The 21,537-nt window shown below is 42.7% G+C and overlaps 1 protein-coding gene across 3 annotated transcripts in view; it reads right to left on the minus strand.

Annotated features, from left to right (window-relative positions):
- Window positions 1–1,910: 1,910 nt before the first annotated feature.
- Window positions 1,911–21,537, minus strand: part of LOC306913017 (uncharacterized protein) — a 28,738-nt gene continuing 9,111 nt past the window's right edge. Inside the window, exons 3-5 of one of the 3 annotated variants that reach the window (XM_079489512.1) lie at window positions 14,422–14,559; window positions 3,492–3,668; window positions 1,911–3,031 (exon numbers count right to left, since the gene is read on the minus strand). In XM_079489512.1, coding sequence (XP_079345638.1) covers window positions 2,196–3,031; window positions 3,492–3,668; window positions 14,422–14,559 — 1,151 coding nt within the window. In that variant the 3' untranslated portion in view covers window positions 1,911–2,195. Of the gene's footprint in view, window positions 3,032–3,491; window positions 3,669–14,421; window positions 14,560–16,784; window positions 19,912–21,537 lie in introns of those variants that run through there. The other 2 variants (XM_079489514.1, XM_079489513.1) reach the window with 2 other exon arrangements.

Consider the following 21,537-nt stretch of genomic DNA (forward strand, 5'->3'; position numbering starts at 1 on the left):
ACAATATTATGTTTCATTAAATATGCCATTAATAACTTATAATATTATGCTATAACACGTTTGACTCATTCTGTAGCCCGGAGACACACCATTTGTGCGACACAATACTACCACACTGTATACAGTACACACACTCCGTTACCCGCCACTGATAGCCTGCTTGTATGAGGCTATCAGGAGCGACCCTGATTATAACCTTAAAACTATCCTATCTGTATTGCGTTCACAATCACAAGTTTATGCAGTGTGCGTAAAGTCCCGGCGCGGGCATCAAAGCCGGCACGGGAGACTCCTTATGCCTCCCACGTGTCCGCTCGTCCCGAGCTCACTTGTATGAGGCGTCGGGGATTGAGGTATACAGGGGAAGATATATAAACACTCGCAACTTTTAATCTATGGCTTTTATGAGGCAGAGATTTATAGCTGCTTTCCCACTTGTATGTGCACTGCGCAAACTCTCGTGAAGAGACTGGTCAGGTCATAGCATACAATTATCACATTGTTTCGCCTGCATGAGCCCGTATGGAATACCGGGACGCAAGGGGTTAAATGTTAGAATGCAGTATACATGCGTGGTCAATGTACTTCAACCGGCTCCACTGAGACGTTGAAATATAGCCACTTTGACCTCTTTGGACTGGCACCGTATGCCTGTCCAGCCTGTCCTCCCTTTCTCCGTCCGTGGAAGGATTGAGAGAGGTGGCGGGCCGCTATCATCATCAAAAATAACCATTCCTGTACGTGCGGATCGGGGCGCGCCCGTATCCCCATACCTTGCCGGATTAAGAGCGTCTGCTAAATGCCTAAATTGTAAATTGGAATTGTAAATTTAAAACAGTAGTACAGTAACACACGTTTTATGTCACACAAGCATTATGTCCTCGTTACTGAGACGCTCGGGGGTGGAGATCTTTGGGGCCACATTGGGGCGTCACTGGTTCGCCACTCACAACAGTAGCCAGCCACTAGCCATGTGAAACACAAATAAGTGAACCATTGCACACCTCTCAGACCGGGACTATAGGGGGGGAGGGGTGGGAGAGAGAGAGCGAGAGATTTTTATTTTATTTTAAAGAGTCCTTTATTAAGCACTGCTGGGTGATACAAGCCATTTACATACCCTCGACTACATGTCTAACTTAGGTTTGAGCAAAAGGGGAACAAGTTACAGTAAGACAGCCATCTTCCCAAAAAAAACAATCAGAAAGAGAATAGCAGCTCATCATGATCTCCCACTGTACACAAAACTCCCTCAATTTCCCACTTTACATCGCATTGAGATTGTCCATCATATAATAAGAGTGTTCTACTCCGAGCCGTGCTTTTATAAGTCCAGTCATTATGAGCACCGGGTCCACACAGCCCACCTCCTGCGCCCGGTTCCTTCAGCTCAGCCAAATGGATAGTTTTGCGGTTGCAGATAAGACATTGATCAGTGAATTAAAGTGTTTTTTTGCCAGTGTATTTTGGCCCGAAAATGAAAAGCTGAGACGAGAACATCTCCCCCAACCCCATAAACCAGTCTCTCAATAGGTCAAACACTACTAGCAACCTGGGACACTGGACTGAATGTTCCCCACTTACCTCAGGGTTTATAGGGTTAGCGTTATAGGTTTCTGGTTTAAGGACTTCAGTGTTTTGTACTATACAATTGTATGTATAAGTACAGAACAAAGCATGTTTGTTTTTGCCATCTTTGTTGAAGAGTCTGAGCAATTATGTTTTAGTTTATTTTATGACAGTGTTCATTTTTAGTTGGCTAAGACTAGATAGTTTAAGTAGCCTAGGCAGGCCTAAAGTTCAATGGATTGTTCAAAGACTGAGCTTAAATCAGAATTTGCTACTAAAAGTAACACTAAGACTAAGTTGCTAAAATACATTTAGTTGAAAATAAATTTTCAGGGCAAGACCTTGACCTTGCGCGTGCGGACTCGGCCCCCAGCCTGGTACCCTAGTCAAAATATGGCCCTTGAGGAAAATGAATTGGGGAACCCTGCAATAGAGGGTATGCACGTGACATCATCATCATACCCGGAACTTATGCGGGAATGCCTACTGAGTGGCAAAAAAAGACTTTCTGGCCTTCATAACCCATACATACATCCAAACAGAAAAGTCCTATTTGATTGCATTAAATTACTTTAAACATGTATTCACTTTGTCACTCGACTTTGCCACTCGATCTGCCATTCACTTTATGCATGCGCATACCCTCTATATTCACAGTGGAAAGGTTTTTCTCTGGTGTGGACATGCTGGTGTGTCTGCAGCTGACTTGAATTAGTGAAACTCTTGTCACAATGTTTACATTGGAAAGGTTTTTCTCTAGTGTGGATACGCTGGTGTGTATGCAGGTGACCTAATTGACTGAAACTATTGTCACAATATTCACAGTGGAAAGGTTTTTCTCTGGTGTGGACATGCTGGTGTGTCTGCAGCTGACTTGAATTAGTGAAACTCTTGTCACAATGTTTACATTGGAAAGCTGGTTTTTCTCTAGTGTGGACACGCTGGTGTCTCTTAAGGTGACTTGACCGACCGAAACTCTTGTCACAATGTTTACAGTAGAAATGTTTTTCTCCAGTGTGGATACGCTGCTGTGCCTTTACAAAACCTGACTGATTGAAACTCTCGTCCCAATGTTTACAGTGGAAAGGTTTCCCTCCAGTGTGGATACGCTGGTGTGCCTTGAGACGATCTGAATGGTTGAAACACTTGTTACACAGTTTACACTGGAATGTTTTTTCTCCAGTGTGGACACCTGCACTTGCCTCCCCCCAAACATCACTGTCTTCAGTGACTTCTGTGTCAGATTCAAGTCTAACTTCAACTTCCGAGCAGTGTGGAGAGATGTCTTTATCAACTTCCTTTTTCACTGCTAGTAATGTCAACATTGACCCACCAGGCTCCTCTGATGTTTGAAGTTGCTCCTCGTCTTCCTGTGGAGGCTCTGGTTCCACCTGGAGCAGACTGGGACTTCTCTCCTGTTCAGGAGAAACCTCCTCTTTACACACAACCATGTGCAGGATGTCTAGGAGAAAAAAATAAAATATTTTGTTTTAATATAAATTATATATATATATATATATATATATATATATATATAGTCCATCGTTCATGTACATAGTTATCACCTACTAAGACCAAGTAAACAAGTATTGTCACAGGTGGTTCTGGAAACTCAAAACCAGGCTTCAGAGTTTGAAACTTTCCTCCAAGGAGAAAAGTCTGGTGACGCGAGGTTATCTATTGTCAGTGAACTAACCATCTGTGAACTAACACTCTATTCTCAGATGAGAGGATGTTTACTTTTTTTAGAGAGATGTTGTAATGACGGCTAAACATTCCGGGATATTATCATTGTCATGAGGTTTTGTGCCAAGATTAGTATGATTATATGATAGTATGATTATAGTGAAAATAAGACATTCTGACAGCCGTATAACAGAACAGAAAAAATAGAGGAAGAAAAGAAAGCACATTAAACTTACTGAGCTGTGGTTCCTGTTTAAGATAAATGTCTTCAGGTTCCTCCTCTTTAATAGAGATGTCTTCAGGTTCCTCCTCTTTAATAGAGATGTCTTCAGGTTCCTCTTGTTTAATAGAAACGTCCATGGCCGAACCTGGAGAGTTCATCTTCACCTGCAGTCTGGACTCCACACACTGGTCTGAAACAAAGCAATTGAATAAGAACTTTAACCCATTTAGGCCTGAAGCCTGACAGTTTTCTGAAAACCTTGTGTTTCTGTCGGTCATTCTCAAACATTTTCATGTCAAAGACCTTCAAAAATGTAATTGGCCACCTACCCCCATCTGAAAATATGTTGTTCCAGGGACTTCCCCAGAAGTAAAGATTTGAGTTAAAAACGTTCGCTCTGAAAGAAAATATATTCAAAGATTTGCACCACATTTCACGATTTTTCAAAAAAATAGCAGACCTACAAGCTCGTAGCGCGGCACTCGGTGCAGCGCTATGAGCTTGTAGATCTATTTCTCCCGGTCGAGTAGTTCCGGAGCAACGGAAAGTGTGGCCTTGGTCATTCCCTAATGGGACTGATCGAGGGTAGCTACTGGGACGCAAGTCAGGACTTGCGTTCACCTGAGTTAGGGGTATGATCATAGGCGGCGGGTATGTAAGGCTAGGGAAGGCTTAGCCTTCCCAAAAATGTTGCTGGGTATTTTTTAAATATATATAATATATGTGCGCAGCATTATAGAGAAGGCTATTGTGTGTGTGTGTGTGTGTGTGTGTGTGTGTGTGTGTTGTCGCTGCCCCCTGGTGATCGCTGATCGGGTCATATGATTGGCTACTTGTAGTTGGTAGCCTTTCTGTAAACCTCTTCCTTCCAGTCGCTTTGTAGCAAACAGTAGCGCGCACTAGTTTGTTTTGGAAAACAGCAAAACGCAAATGATATAGCCTACGCCCTACGGTCTTTTTCAAGGCAAAGATAAAGTAATTCAGAACTAAAAAGAAGCTGTGAGTCGGCTCGGCTGTCAGCACTCAGCAGCACCACCAGTGCCCGCACGGTTCACAGTTCCCACCACTGCAGCAACACTGACACGTTCAGCGGAGTGGCTGCTGTCTCTGTGCCGTCTGTGAAGAGCCATGAGCCGGGAGGAGGGGCAGCAACACCGCCGGGTAATCTCCACACTGACTCGAGACTTGAGAAAAAGACCCAAAACAATGCCCGGGGAACTTTAATTAAAAGCTAGATGCAGTGTCTATAATTGGGTCAAGGGTGTTGCTTTCATGAGCAATGGTGTACGAGATTGGTAATAAATTGGTCAAAGTAACTCATTGTTAGACCATCTGGGGGAAATAAATAAATAAATACATTTGCGAGAGTTCCCCCCCCCCCCCCCCACGCAATTCTAGCCTACCCAAAGGTAAAATCCACCAGCCGCCTATGGGTATGATGTTCGAGAGACCCGAAACCCCCAATTGACCTTGGGATACATCACTGAGGATACGTCCCAGGTGCATCCATGCAAAGTTTTCTTTAGTACATATATGTGGATTTGTTCTTGAGAGATTAGTCAAGACTGTTGGTCTTGGGTACTATAGTTTATCAGCAACAGTACTATGTAACCTTCCCAACCTGTAAAGAAGAGAACAACCATCTAGGACAGGGGTTCCCAAACTTTTTTGGACCAGGTACCCCTTTTGGGGTAGACATTTTTCCAGGTACCCCCTCATCTGAAGCGGCCGCAGAAACCTTTCAAGTGTCCTGAGTCTTTTTGTTGTTTCTGCAGCATGCGTCCTGCTGTTACTGTTTGGGGTCACGACAGGTTGACTGATGTTGTAGTTTTAGTAATCATGTCAGCTATTGGCCCAAAGCAAACATGGGAGAAACACAATGAACACCACAAAAAATACGTTTATTGCGCAACTTGGCAGAAATGACCGCGTAGATAAACATGATTTTAATGTTAAAAAAAGTTAAAGCTTTTTTTTGGGGAATTATTTCGGGTACCCCCTGGCTATGCGTCGCGTACCCCTAGGGGTCCGCGGACCCCACTTTGGGAACCGCTGATCTAGGAGTGCTACAGTTAATAAAACTATCTATTATTCAATTATGAAAGGTTAAATCAGTAAGTTGATAAATTAACCGATTGATAAATCAACAAATCAGTGTGTTGCATTTTTGAGCTTGTAGATCTGCTATTTTCACAAGGCACAACACTGTTGTAATAGGGCTGATGTTGTTAATCAACTTGAGAAATAAAAAACATGACATTTGTTTTTTATTTAATTAATCATACAAGTACACCGATGCTGCACACGTCTGATCACGTCTCATAGATATACAACATACATTATACCAACTTATTACATGGCTTGGTTGAATGCTTGATTCTGATTGGTCAATCACTGAATTCAGCGGTGAGTTATTTCTTGATAATGACCGCTCCGCTCTATAACAGACCGCTGCCTAATCAAACCCTCTGAGCACCAGCTGCGCCCCGCTTGATTTACTGCCGTTTCCAACATGACAGCCATGTAAACACACACAAACACACTAGTGACACACAATGTTTTTGAAAACATTTCAGAGAGAAATAGACAACGCAGTACCCGACTACCCGGAAATGGATTTTTATTTGATCAACTCACTTCCTTGTTTTCCAACAGTGCTCCAGCCCTGCAGCTGGGCAGATGCAGCAAGCGCAAACTTACTTATGGAATACATTTTTGAGTGGTGCAACCACTCCCTTACGGAGATGTGTGTGTGGGTGGCTGGGTGGGTGGCTGGGTTGGTGCCTGCCTGGCTGGGTATGAGCACGAAAACAGCATGGTTGTTTTTTTGTTGTGTTTTGGTTTTGGGTCGGGATATAATTCACCGACTTCGCCTCGGTAGCTAAACTCCCTGTCGCTGAATTATCTCCCGGCAATGACCACCTACCCAGATATTATCCCTTACTTATTACATGGCTTGGTTGAATGCTTGATTCTGATGGTACTAAATAGCTGAAAACAGTGGTCTGTTAATCAAACCCTCGGAGCACCTGCTGCGCCCCGCTTGATACTGCCGTTTCCAACATGAAAACATTGTTTTCTTCCTTGTTTTCCGACAGTGCTGCAGCTGGGCAGACATGGCCAGTGAGACACTTATGGATCGTTTTTGTCGTGTTTTGGGAAAAATGTATTAATATATTCAGTAGCCATGAAATAAGCAGGATAATGTCTGCCTAGGTGGTCATTGTCGGGATATAATTAAATTATGTCGGTGAATTATCACCCAACAATGACCAGACCTTATCCATTACAATCATATCCCATGATTGTAAACGATGGTGTAACAACTACAAGGATTACAGGACGGCCTACAATATCTGGGTACACTACATCTGTGAGAACTAATTTTGAACAGGAATGTCCCTATGTCCTAACCTATGTCCCGATGTTTAGAGTACCAATAGGGGGTGCTGTTGCACCACTCGCTTCAGACTGGTCTGATTTTTCTAGACACTACTGAGAGAGAGAGAGAGACACAGACACCCAAATGGGCATCAGTGCTGTAGGCTGTGTGGTTTCTACAGTCATTTATAGTGAACACAGAAGTATTTGCAATGCATGTTGTATGACTGCAGGGTCTGATATTAAGACATAATTATCTATTATAAGAACTTCTCTAGTCTACTTTCCCCAAATTCATCAAAATTGCTCTGTCTAGACTGGGTACCGTTGCCAGCGGTGCAGCATAGCCTATGCATTTCTCTCACAATACTTCTCACATCCATATTAGTGTAACTAAAGAAAGAAAGAAAAGAAACAAAAAAAAAGTTAGTTGTAACAATGAGTCTGTTCAAGGTTACTTTATTTTGTCTCCCAGGAGAGACATTTGTCTTGGACACAAAGACACCACACATAAATACAATACAAGACAGTAAATGTACACAGTGATTCGTACAGTATATCAATAAAACACCAGCATACCTAGTGCAAAAAAAGAGCAGCACCTTCTACCCCTACCCTGTCTGCCCTCTGCAAGGACTCTGTTAAGGAGTGTGATTGACAGAGATTAGGGACAAAGGAATGCTTGCATGGACCCCGTACCTCCTACCTGATGGCATTAAACTATACTCAGTTTAAAGAGTAGTTTTTTTTTAGCCTGCCCAATGGTGGCCTGCTCATAGATGACCTGGGGGGTGATGGGAGGTGTAGACATACCCATGATCTTCCCTGCCATTTTGGCCAAACTAAGGATTTCAGATTTGTACTTTACCATTGGGTTTCCAAACCGACTGGTGATACCATACCTTACAATCGACTCTATACTAGCTCTATAAAAGATCACAATTATGTTTCTACTTACACCAGAGTCTGAGCCTACGTTTTTAACAGTAGACACTCTGAGCCCCCCACCACACGTATAAAATGCACTTTTTGGCCAGAAAAGGTTTTCTTCACCAGAAGGAATCTCATCAAATTCTACTTAATTAAATAATTTCAAATATAAGTTTAGGACCCACTTAATTGACCAGATCACTTAATTATATTTCTTTGTATCATATTTTCTTTTCTCTAATCATGTACTGTAGATAACCAAGTATTCTAATCATGTTGTTTTTTTGTTGTCGTTTTGTTCTTGTTTTATATACTGCAATCATGTATTCTGGATATTCTATATTTCTTCTCGTATAAGCCCCTTGGGCTTTTTTGCCTCAGTCTAGCACTTTACCCTTCTTATATTTATATGTTCACTGTATTGTTTTTTATACTGTGCTGAAAAAAAAATACAAATAAAGGAAACATCTTTGTGTAGGTGTGGTGGGGGCCTCAGAGTGGGTCCACCGCAGAAAGTAGTCTAAGTGTTACCGTAGTCTTTCTAATTACCGAAAACATCTTTGTATTGGTGGCGAGTGGCGAAAACGTTCTTTTTATTTTCGCTACAGTCGAGAGGCTGGTCTGCATTTCATGCGAGGGCAGGAAGCAGACAGTAGCATAGCTCTAATGCAACGGCATTAGAGCTATGGACCAGAGCTAGAGCCTACGGAGAAAATTAAGACGCTGGTGTATTTTTGCACACATACTTGCCAGCTCATTTCACAATCAATGTGCACTAGATAACTCCTAAATGACGTGATTTGTTTATTCAGTTGCATTACGCCAGTCACTTATAAGAAAAAAAAAACGTTATTTAAGAGTATTTCAACATATGAAACTCCAGTAAACTCACACTAAAAGTTGTGGTGAACCACAAACCCGAACGAAACCCCCAAAATTCACCCCAAATGAACGGGAAGCAAAATTGCCTATAACTAATATGGCAATCGTAACTTTAAAAGTCATCAGAAGAGTTAATATTGTAACAGCGAGGTAGCACCGCTTTTTGAGCGGTGCCCAACTGCTCCAATACGCAGCTATGTCTGTCTGTCCCCGTGTATGTATGTTGGTTTCAGTACGGACAGCTGCAGTAGCGCTATGTGCCCTGGGGTGGCACTGTTGGGCGGCGCACACACCTATTGCCCACTGCAGAAGCAATGGTAGTACAACGCAGTACAGTAGAGTAGAGTACATAGTACTACAGTATGTACAGTACGAATAGTACAGCACAGCACAACTAGTACAGTACAGCACGAATAGTACAGTACAAATAGTACAGTATGAATAGTACAGCACAGTACAGTACAAATAGTACAGTACAGCACGGATAGTACAGTACAAATAGTACAGCACAGTACAGTACAAATAGTACAGTACGAATAGTACAGTACAAATAGTACAGTATGAATAGTACAGCACAGTACAGTACAAATAGTACAGTACAGCACGAATAGTACAGTGCAAATAGTACAGTATGAATAGTACAGCACAGTACAGTACAAATAGTACAGTACAGCACGGATAGTACAGTACAGTACAAATAGTACAGTACAATACAAATAGTACAGTACAGTATGAATAGTACAAAGCCTTATAGAAAAGCTTTTAATGAGCTAGTTCCTGCTTTCTCTTTTTTATCTTGTTTTTCATTTTTTTTGTTTCCATTGTTGATTTGAATTGCCTGTTTATGTATTATGTACACTTTGTAAACTTGAAAAGTGCTATACAAATAAAGTTATTAGTACGGATTAGTGTGGTACGAGGCGTCAAAACAACCAGTCTGTACATTCCCTCAGACAAAGCCAGTCTGATGCATCCAGTAGAAGATGCCAAGGCAGAGCCTCTTGAAGTTGTCCCAGAGCCTGATCTGATGCAGGAAGATCTTCCAGGTATCCCACAGCCTGTCAAAGTTCTGATAGTTGACACCATGGGTGTGCTTCAGAGTATGAAGAAGACACCAACCATGCTGAAGCTGGCAGATCTTCAGGATGCATTCAACAAACGCATCAAAACGATGATGGCTGGCTATGATGAGGGACGCATTGTCTTTGATCAGTACATGGATCAGTCTTTAAAGAATAAGACTCGACAGAAGAGAGCAACTTCATCTGTAGAATACGAAATCCATCCAGAGATGAATCTCACCATGTCCATCAAGGAACTCCTATCTGCATCATCGACCAAGAGGAAGCTGACATGTGTTAGGCCAAGGACTGCTTGAGTATTTCTCAAGGGACAGCTCTTTCACGCTGGTTGTCATATATGATAACTTCATCAAGGGATGCACGTCTCTGTGTGTCTGCGTGCATGTGTGTACGGTTGTAATGCACGTAACTCAACAACCGTTTGCCCCACCGACTTCACATTTGACACACATGGCCCACACTCCTGCAGGGAGTGCAGTTCCCGGTATCGAGTAGAGTGGACCCACGGTTCTCCAGAACCACCACAAAAGGCTCTGGTCAGGCTCTGCCAGTGGGAATCCCCTCACCTGTGCAATTGCCAGCCTCTGCCTCAGCCAATTGAGGCTCTGCTAATTGAGGCTGCTCTGGGAATCGCCTCAGTGGGAATCCACTTTTCACAGTCGGTCAGTTTGCCCTCTTCAGACACAGGCAGACAGGCAGATACAACAGAGATCTCCATGTGGGACACAGACAGTTAAAACAGGTGCTGTTGTCAACTATGTTGAAGTTGACAACAGGAATTATTAGGTTCCAAAGTTGCATCGTTCTCAAGTAGGCAGGTGGCCGACGGGCACGTACAGGTCTAGTGGATGGAATTCAGAGAGTGGAGGGTATGTTCCAGTCAGGTGTCTTGCCCTCCCTGCTCCAAAGGCAGTACTTGAGCTCATCAAATGTGGTTGCAAAGCAGGTTGCAAGGGACGGTGCAGATGCTCAAACAATAACCTGCCTTGATGATGATGTTCCTTCAAGATGATGATGAAGAAGATGAATAGATCCTACAAATAATGTATTGCAGGTATAATTGACCATGGGCTCTTTAAGAGGGTGTGTGTGTATTGTTAGTGTGAGTTCAGTGTGTGAAATAAATGGACACGTTCTGCATGCCCAAAGTGAGAAGTTGCAATACCTTCATTCCCTGCAGTAACACCTGTCAACCATAATGGTAGAATACTAATAAACTATCAAAGTACAATACATAAACGCAACTTGCAAGTACATATAAACATACACAATATTTCTAATAATATTCAAAATACTTGCAAATCACATAAATGGGTGCAAGATTAGGGGCAAAACTAGTCCCGGACCCCTGTGGAAGACCCCTGGTATTAGCTACTACTCATTTTTGTAATCAGTGGCCAGCTACAAAAACTTTTAATGCTTCAATTATTATCTAATTTGACATGGTTCTGGAACAGGAGCAGAGCGAGGAATGTAATGAGTACTGAGATGAGTCTGGGCGTCCCGGGTGAAGAAAGACCCCAACCAAAAGTCAGAAAAAGATTATTCTGGCTACTTTCAAAGTGTAAGAAATCAACTCAGAATATTTTAAAACCTATAAAACAACCCTAAAATTGGACATTAATTGTCTGGCGTACTATTATGGGAGGTCCCAAATATATATGACCCCCCAGATATGGGGTGGGGATTGGGAAAATTTGAACCCCATCATCTTCTGACAGTTTGGTCCCTATGAAAGCCAAAACAGCAAAAATCTATTTTAGCAAAGAAATTCCTACGGAAATACACCTCGTACCACACTAAATAGCACAGTAACAGTTTTACAATGAGATGGCAGCAACATCAACATCAACTTCATCAGGATGTTGTCAATTCTGTCTATTCTTGCGGAATTACAATGATCTGGCAGCAACATCAACTTCATCAGGATGTTGTCAATTCTGTCTATTCTTGAGGAATTACAATGATATGGCAGCAACATCAACTTCATCAGGATGTTGTCAATTCTGTCTATTCTTGCGGAATTACAATGAGATGGCAGCAACATCAACATCAACTTCATCAGGATGTTGTCAATTCTGTCTATTCTTGCGGAATTACAATGATCTGGCAGCAACATCAACTTCATCAGGATGTTGTCAATTCTGTCTATTCTTGCGGAATTACAATGATATGGCAGCAACATCAACTTCATCAGGATGTTGTCAATTCTGTCTATTCTTGCGGAATTACAATGATATGGCAGCAACATCAACTTCATCAGGATGTTGTCAATTCTGTCTATTCTTGCGGAATTACAATGATCTGGCAGCAACATCAACTTCATCAGGATGTTGTCAATTCTGTCTATTCTTGCGGAATTACAATGATATGGCAGCAACATCAACTTCATCAGGATGTTGTCAATTCTGTCTATTCTTGCGGAATTACAATGATATGGCAGCAACATCAACTTCATCAGGATGTTGTCAATTCTGTCTATTCTTGCGGAATCCCTCCTTCTGCTGAGTGTCATGTTGGGCTGCCCGGCACTCGTCATTGCCTCGCCAGCATCTTCTTCTCCCAGTTCTTCTTGGGCCAAGCCATGTCACCGATCTGTATGACTACGTTTGTGTACGGTACAGTACTACTACAGTACAGCACAGTATGAGTAGTATGTGTACTACAGTACTTGTTGCAACACTCAGTTCACACAGGTGTCATTTTTAATGAGCCCCTAACATCGACATTCTGTTCAATCACCTCAATCTGAGCCTCAATTTCCGAGGACAATGCGGCCAAAGATCGTGCTTATAATGGAAATGGACGGCAGGGAAAAAAATGAATTGACGGACCACAGCGGAAGCTAGCGTTGCCTAGCATCGCGGAAGCTACGTACTATACGGTAGATATAAGAGCGGCTATACTGAATCAATAAAAAACACAAAAGACGTCAAAGACGACATCGGCGCCATTGGGAAATAGGATGTCTAAGACATCTGCGGCAGTAAATTAGTTAATAACCGTGAACTTGCACAAATTCAATCAGTGGAATGTTAACTTGCACACTAATTTTGGTGGCAATCTAAAGCCCTGCGTAGGCTATACGAATAAGCAGAGAGTTTTTCTAACATTCCCTGGACAAGCGGGCAATCCTTATCGTCTGACCCTGGATATAATCCTCTGCTATATAAAAATCACACCCGTGTGAAGTGAGGGGCGCTCTTATCATATGTCATCATACATCATCTCATAATGGCCAATCACAATTTGGGTCCACACTTGTGTCTTAAAGGACCACTTCACCACTTTTCAACTTCTCTTCCTATAATTGGTCCTAACTAATGTTCATGATAAAATACCACCATTTTTTCCTACTCAGTCTGTCTCATAGGAAGGCTGTGGGCAGTTCAGAAACCCGTCCACCAGTGACATCATCGATGGTGAATCCAAGCTAATAGAAACGGCAGGCTTTCTTTTCCTGAAAAGTTGCAATGCAAAAGTTGAAGCCATCGTTCTCACGATAATACAAATCTAAATATATTTTAAAACAAATCTTGTTTAAAAGAAAATCTGCCTAATGATGATGTCACTGGTGGACGGCTTTCCGAACTGCCCAAAGCCCTCCTATGAGACACAGACTGAGTAGGACAAAATGGTGGTGTTTTATCGTGAACATTAGTGAGGACCAATTATATGAAGAGATGTTGAAAAGTGGTGAAGTGGTCCTTTAAATGTTTGTGTTTACACGTTTGTGTTTACACACTTGTCTTCAATGTTTGCGTTTACAGAAACCCTCAAAGCTGGACCCTCAAAAATAAATAGACGGATATAAATACATATACACATAAATGGTTGTCGTTATCACTCAAAACAAACTGAGGAAAGAAGAAAAATGTCCTTGCTAAATGAGAGAGTTGAAAGGAGCAGTATGAATATCCATAATTGTTCTGCTTTTCTATTCACCTCCCTACCAACATACAGATGTTTAATTTGATCCTCGCAGTGAGCTAATTTATAGTGGAACGTTGTGTTTTCCCTTGGTGTGAATGCACTGGTGTATTTTCAGAGACCTTGACTCACTGAAACTCTTGTCACACTGTTCACAGTGGAAAGGTTTTTCTCCAGTGTGGATACGCTGGTGTGCCTTTAGAGAACCTGACTGACTGAAACTCCTTTCACAATGTTGACAGTGGAAAGGTTTTTCTCCAGTGTGGATACGGTTGTGTGTCTTCAGAAGACTTGACTGATTGAAGCTCTTGTCGCAATGTTTACAGTTAAAAGGTTTTTCTCCTGTGTGGATACGCTGGTGTGTCTGCAGCTGACCTGACTGACTAAAACTCTTGTTACACAGTTTACAGTGGAAAGGCTTTTCTCCGGTGTGCATACGCTGGTGTGTTTTTAGGTAACCCGACTGTCTGAAACTCTTGTCACAATGTTTACAGTGGAAAGGTTTTTCTCCAGTGTGGACAAGCTGGTGTGATTTCAGGTGATCCGGCCGAATGAAACTCTTTTCACAATGTTTACACTGGAATGGTTTTTCTCCAGTGTGGACACCTGCACTTGTCTCCCCATCATCTTCAGTGACTTCAGTGTCGGATTCAAGTTCAACTTCAACTTCAGAGCAGTGTGGAGAGATGTCTTCATCAACTTCAGTTTTAATTGCTAATAATGTCAACTTTGACCTACCAGGCTCCTCTGATGTTTGAAATTGCTCCTCGTCTTCCTCTTTAATGTGTGGAGGCTCTGGTTCCTCCTGGAGCAGACTGGGACTTCTCTCCTGTTCAGGAGAAACCTCCTTTTTACACACAACCATGTGCAGGATAGCTAGGAGCAGAAACATAACATGATAGTCAACACTAGATTCCTTAAATGTAAATCTATTTTGTAGTGTCCCATCTTCCATGTGCATAGCTACCTACTAAGACTGACTACCAGGTTCCAAAGTTTTATTTTTAATCATAAAAATCTGTTTTGTTTTGTTTTTGTTTTTTTGGGGGGGCACGGTTGGTAGTGCTGTCGCCTCACAGCTAGAATGTCCTGGGTTCGATTCCCGCTCGGGACGCTGTGGGTGCTGGCGGCGTGTTTCCTCCTCTGCGTCATCAGTGCCCATACCCGAGGCGGGGTTGGCGAAAGGGCCTTTCTGTGTGGAGTTTGCATGTTCTCCCCGTGTCCCCTAGGGTAGGTACCCTCACAAAAAACATGCAGTAATCCTGGTCTCTAAACTGCCTCCCCCTGGCCAGCCGGGGCGCCTGATGGAGGGGAAAGGAACTGGTTGGAATAACGTGTTCCTTCCACGCGCTACGTCCAACCAGGGAAACTCCCCCCTGTCAGGTGTAAAGGAGCAACTTGGACACTCAGGCATGAAGGAAGCATGAGTTCAAGTCCGTTGCTCTCCCCATGTCCCCTATATAAGGGGACTAGGTTGGCGGAGGGTGTGTAGAGCCCAGGATCACATTAGATAATTGACACAGGGGTGAAAAATGGGTTACAAAAATCATTAGCCTTAATGGTATACTGCAACTCCAATCAATCAATCAATCAGTTAGCTCTGATTTGGGAATTAGCTAAGCAGGGCTTACACCTGCTGACTTTTCTAACGATTTCAAACAATTTCATAGTCACAGTCAAGTCACAATAAAAGCAAATCGGGGCAGTCTGAATGAGTATTAAAAATAGAGGCTAGAGCGTCGATGTCCTGACGTCACTCGCTCATGCCCTCGATTCCCCTGGAATAATAGTAATTTGGGGTGAAGAACATGGGGTGATCTTAATATCGTCTACTATAAGCATTGTGGTCCAAAAAAAAACAAGCTGTCTCTGTGTTATTGTCAGGGAGGTGTCTCTGTATCGTTTGCGACAGTCAGTCACTCATATATGAAAATAGCGAAAATGTAACTTAATTCAGAAGCTGAATTTTTCTCTCAGTCAGTTGATTCTTCATATCTATATGAGTGAAGCGGCCTGGATGATTTGTTTATTTTTCAAACAGTTCTTATATGATGCAATCTAAAATCCCCCCTATGGGGATTACAATGCAAATAAAAAGTACATGAACCCGTGGAAATGCGCCCTCTACCGATATTGACGCCAGACTTCGGTGATCTATTGTTAACAACCAATAGAGGCCCTCTCCTGAACATAAACAGGAAGTAACAAACTCATCCGGATACAGTACACATACACGCACGAAGCAACAAGGACTGGAGCAAGCATGGAGCCGCAGAAGAGAAAGAAGAAAACCACAAAGAGATTCCCTGGCTGGAGGAGAAAATGGTAGAGCTGTGGAAAGAAAACTCTGCAGCCTTCAAAATCCCCAGCGAGTATATGCTAGCTACTGAAGCCTCCAGCTTCTTGCATTCGCAATTAGCCTACGAGCTAACGTTTGTGTTGTATTTCACATATACATGCATGTGTAGGGTTTGAAGAGTTAAGTTTGTGTGACGGTGACTAGTATGGTCCGTAGTAGGGTTTAATATTTTTCCCGGATTTGGCTCATTTTAAATGCCGGGAATTTGCCGACCTTTTCCCGGGAATTCCAGTAAAAAAAAAACGAAAAGAAAAAGAGTGCCCACTAAAATGCATGTATATGTATGTAGATACTTCATATTTTCAATAGAAGTGATATTTTATTGTTTAAAACGTTTTATTTGAACGAAATATGAACATATCAAATTAAATTAAATTAAATATCAATAATGTATATAGGCCTACGCTATTCAGAAAAAAGTGACACTTAACTCTCTCTACCACTGGGAAACATACGCGTTCACTTTAAAAGACGGAGTTTGCCCGTATATGGCATTAAATAGCATATATATATATATATTCCATATTCCAGACCCAACACTGCACATCGGAGCATGAATTGGTCGACTCGTTTAATAAATTGATTGGAGCTGCATTTGATGAAAGATGTCTCTCATCAATGCAAACTACAAAGCCGTTGTTTCAACGGCTACACAGGTTTTAGTTGCTGGCATGCAAGGAATACCAGGCAAGTTATACATTTAAGGGGATAGATTATCTAATCTAAACTATATGGACATAATAGCGTATTATTGGGGCTGTCAGTCCGTGTGTGTGTGTGTGTGTGTGTGTGTGGTGTGTGTGGTGTGCGCGCACGAGTGAGTGAGGGAGTGAGTGGAGAGAGATCAGCGGGCTGACGGCAGAGGACCGGTCCCCCCTCTCTTGCATCTGTTTTTCTCTCAGTCCCGGCCGCTGCACTGTTCCAGAGTGTAATCCATATAAATATCAAAATGATGGAAAGGTTCAGATTGGATATTTGACACTCACAGATCAGGGGGAAAAACGTGCAGTGTGTGCAAACTCCTTTAGTGTAATTTTTAACAAGAAAGAAAAACCTCCGGGACGACGGGTCATGAAGACATTTCCCGGGCGGGAAATTACGTGTGCTGCACCCGGGAAACCCGGATCAAACCGTAGACGGTAGCACTGGTAACATGTCATCCCCGGTAATACTAGCCCATACAAGGGGACTGCCCATAAGTCAGACCTCCTGTTAGTCCGACATACGTACGTGGCTGGTTAAGACTGAGGTTAGGGTTAGCGACCTACGTGGCAGGTTAAGACTGAGGTTAGGGTTTGGGATACCTACCTAGGGGTCTGCACTTTGAAGGGTGAAACCTGAATTGAGACACAGTAAATGTTTACACTGGTAAAGTTTTTCCACACTGGTGTCTTGTCAGAATAGTTGACCTAGCAAAACCCTTGCCACAATGTTTACAGTGGAAAGGTTTTTCTCCAGTGTGGGCATGCCGGTGTCTCTTCAGGTCATTTGACCGACTGAAACTCTTGTCACAATGTTTACAGTTGAAAGGTTTTTCCCCAGTGTGGACACGTTCATGTGCCTTCAGGTGAGACAAATGATCAAAACTCTTGTCACAATGTTTACAGTGGAACGGCTTTTCTCCAGTTTCTCCAGTGTGGCAACGCTGATGTCTCTTCAGGTCATGTGACCTGCTAAAACTCTTGTCACAATGTTTACACTGGAAAGGTTTTACTCCAGTGTGACTACGCCGATGTATCTTAAGGTCATACGTCCTACTAAAACTCATGTCACAATGTTTACAGCGGAAAGGTTTTTCTCCGGTGTGGACAATCTGGTGTCTCTTGAGACAACTTGAACGGCTGAAACTCCTGGTACACAGTTTACACTGGAATGTTTTTTCTCCAGTGTGGACACCTGCACTTGTCTCCTCTAAGTTACCACTGTCTTCAGTGACTTCAGTGTCAGATTCAAGTTCAACTTTAACTTCAGAGCAGTGTGGAGAGATGTCTTTCACTGCTGGTAATGTCAACATTGACCCAACAGGCTCCACTGGTCTTTGAAGTAGCTCATCTTGTTCATGTTTAATGTGTGGAGGCTCTGGTTCCTCCTGGAGCAGACTGAGACTCCTCTCCTGTTCAGGACAAACCTCCTCCTTACACACCACCATGTGCAGGATCTCTATGAACAGAAAAACAACATGATTGTCAACACTGCGTTCCTAAAAATGTAAATCTATGTGTAAATCTATGGGGCACGGTGGCGCAGTCGGTAGCGCTGTTGCCTCACAGCTAGAAGGTCCTGGGTTTGATTCCCGCTGTGGACGTGTTCTCTCCTCCCGTCAGTGTCCATTCCCTAGGTGGGGTTGGCAAAAGGATCTTTCTGTGTAGAGTTTGCATGTTCTACCCATGTCCCGTAGGGTTGGTACCCTTGCAAAAACAAAACATGCAGTAATCCTGGTCTCTAAACTAGTCTCCCACTGGCCAGCCGGGGCACCTGGTGGAGGGGAAAGGAACTTGTTGGAATAACGTATTCCTTCCACGTTCTGCGTCATGGGAAAATAAGCAGCTTGGAAGGAAGCATGAGGTAAATCCGTTGCTCTCCCCAGGTTGGCAGAGGGAGCGTAGTGCCCAGTATTGCATAGACAATTTATGGGATAAAAATGTAAATAATAATAATAATAATAATAATAAAGAGTTAGTTTTGTGAACACACTACAGTTTCAGTTTAGTTATCGTTTTTATTTAGTTTCAGTTAACTGAAATGTTTTTTTAAATTCTTTTAGTTTTTAAGTTAGTTTTAGTCAACTATTACAACATTGGTGTGGACAAGCTGGTGTCTGTTCAGGGAGCTTGACAGACGAAATCTCTTGTCACATTGAGTACACTGGAAAGGTTTTTCTCCAGTGTGGATATGCTGGTGTGAATTCAGATTTTGTAACTGTGTGAAACTCTTGTCACAATGTTTACATCTAAAAGGTTTTTCTCCAGTGTGGATACGCTGGTGTCTCTTCAGGTGACCTGACAAATTGAAACCCTTGTCACAGTGACTACACTGGAAACGTTTGTCTTCAGTGTGGACAAGCTGGTGTATGTTCAGGTCATTTAACAGACAAAATCTCTTGCCACAGTGAGTACACTGGAATGTTTTTTCTCCAGCGTGGACAAGCTGGTGTCTTTTCAGGGAGCTTGACAGATTAAATCTCTTTCCACAGTAAGTACACTGGAAAGGTTGTTCTGCAGTGTGGACAAGCCGGTGTCTGTTCAAGGAGCCTAACAGACTAAATGTCTTGTCACAGTGAGTACACTTGAAAGGTTTATCTCCAGTGTGGACCAACTGGTGTTTCTTCAGGTTTTGTGACTGATTGAAACTCTGGTCACAGCGAGTACACTGGAAAGGTTTTTCTCCAGTGTGGACAAGCTGGTGTGCCTCCAGGTGACCTGACCGACTGAAACACTTGTCACAGTGACTACACTGGAAAGGTTTTTTTCCAGTGTGGACAAGCTGGTGTGCCTCCAGGTGATCTGACCGACTGAAACACTTGTCACAGTGACTACACTTGAAAGCTTTTTCTCCGGTGTGGGAGAATAGCTGGTGTTGTTTCAGGTGGTGTGGCCGACTGAAACACCTGTCACATTGACTACACTGGAAAGGTTTTTCTCCAGTGGGGACAAGCTGGTGGGCTGTGCCTCCTGATTTCTGCCTGGTTACAGAGCCATTGGTTGGCTGACAGGCTGCTGCTGAGGTGATGTGTTCACTCCTCAGTGTTTGGCAATAGACGTCGTTGTGGCTCCTCTTGAAGTGTTTATTGAGGTAGCCCTGAGACGTGAAGGAAGATGGACACGCGGAACAGGAGAAGAGCTCAGTCTGGGGAGACCGGGGCAACCCTCCTGAGAGAGATTGAGAAAGAGAGAGAGAGAGAGAATGTGTTTTTGTGTTATCCTTCCAGCCTAATGTTTTACTGTATCTCTGTGCTATAGCGGATGCCCTACAGGAAAAAATCGTGCACTTTATGATAAATGTATGAAATTTGGCACAGTTAGAGCATGCCATGAGGAAAAATTTTGGCTAAATCGCAGATTTGTCCCGTGGTGACCATGGCATTTGGAAAATGGCCGCCAAATGGCCGTTATTCTACAAATGCCGGTTCTAGACCATCTTGGATCTTGATTCTGGCGACTAATCCCACATTTTCAAGGATGAGGAATACAGTGGTACTGTTTAGGTTTGTCCTGTGACCATTGCAGCCATTTTTCAAAATGGCCACCACCCACTGTTATTTTACAATAACTCCAGTTTTAGACCACCTAGGATCTTGATTCTGGTGGCTAATCATACATTTTCAAGGATGAGGAATACACTGGTACCATTTAGATTTGTCCTGTGACCATTGCAGCCGTTTTTCAAAATGGCTGCCAACCTGCTGTTAGGATCTTTATTCTGGTGACTAATCATACATTTTCAAGGATAAGGAATACAGTGGTACTATTTACAACATGTTAGATAGTCGAAAATGTATGATTAGCCACCAGAATCAAGATCCTAGGTGGTCTAGAACTGGAATTATTGTAAAATAACAGTGGGTGGCGGCCATTTTGAACAATGGCTTCCATGGTCACAGGACAAACCAAAACAGTACCACTGTATTCCTCATCCTTGAAAATGTCGGATTAGTCACCAGAATCAAGATCCTAGGTGGTCTAGAACCTGCATTTGTAGAATAACATGGTCACCACGGGACAAATCTGCGATGGCCCTATAGCCAAAAATGTTACTTATGGCATGCTCTAACTGTGTTCCCAAATGTCATACATTTATCGTAAAGTGCACGATTCCATCGAAATTCTGCCTGTAGGGCCTCCGCTACTATTGGGAGTAAGTTAAAAAGAAATCAACGGTACATTCTAGAAACATAATTATTTTTTCTTTGTAGAGTAGAGACTTTAAAATTAGACATTTCATAACATTGTGGTCATATCACACATTTTTCTATTGGCATTCAATAACTGGCATAAGCTTCATTTTATTGATATTATACATGGCCGTCAAGGGGTTAATGATGTCGTCAAAGAGATTGGAGCGATTAATCATTTCAAATCATTTCTTGACAGCCTCTATGCAGTGTACAGCACATCAGGAAAAAGTCGCATGGAATTGAAAGAATGTGCAGACGCTCTTGATGTCCAGCTGTGTAGAATTGGTCGTATTCTAGATACGTGGTGGGTGGCCTCCAGCTTTCGAACCGTTGATGTAGTCTGGAAAAGCCTATCCTGCTTTATATCAGCACTTCACCTCTGCAGCTGCAAGTGATAAAAGAGACGGCGCATCCCGCCAGACGAATGCAGGACTGGCCTTGCGTTTCTCCTCCCATGGTTTTGTCAATAACCTTGGTCTGATGTGGGACGCTTTGCAAGAACTAAGAGAATTATCACTTGAACTACAAAAGCAGGACATTAACATTGTTTCTGCTCATCGGGCTATTTTCAGGGAGGTTAAAGTGCAGTCTCTGTACACGC

The sequence above is a fragment of the Electrona antarctica genome, assembly GCF_951216825.1.
Source record: "Electrona antarctica genome assembly, chromosome: 20".
Classification (NCBI taxonomy): Eukaryota; Metazoa; Chordata; class Actinopteri; order Myctophiformes; family Myctophidae; genus Electrona; species Electrona antarctica.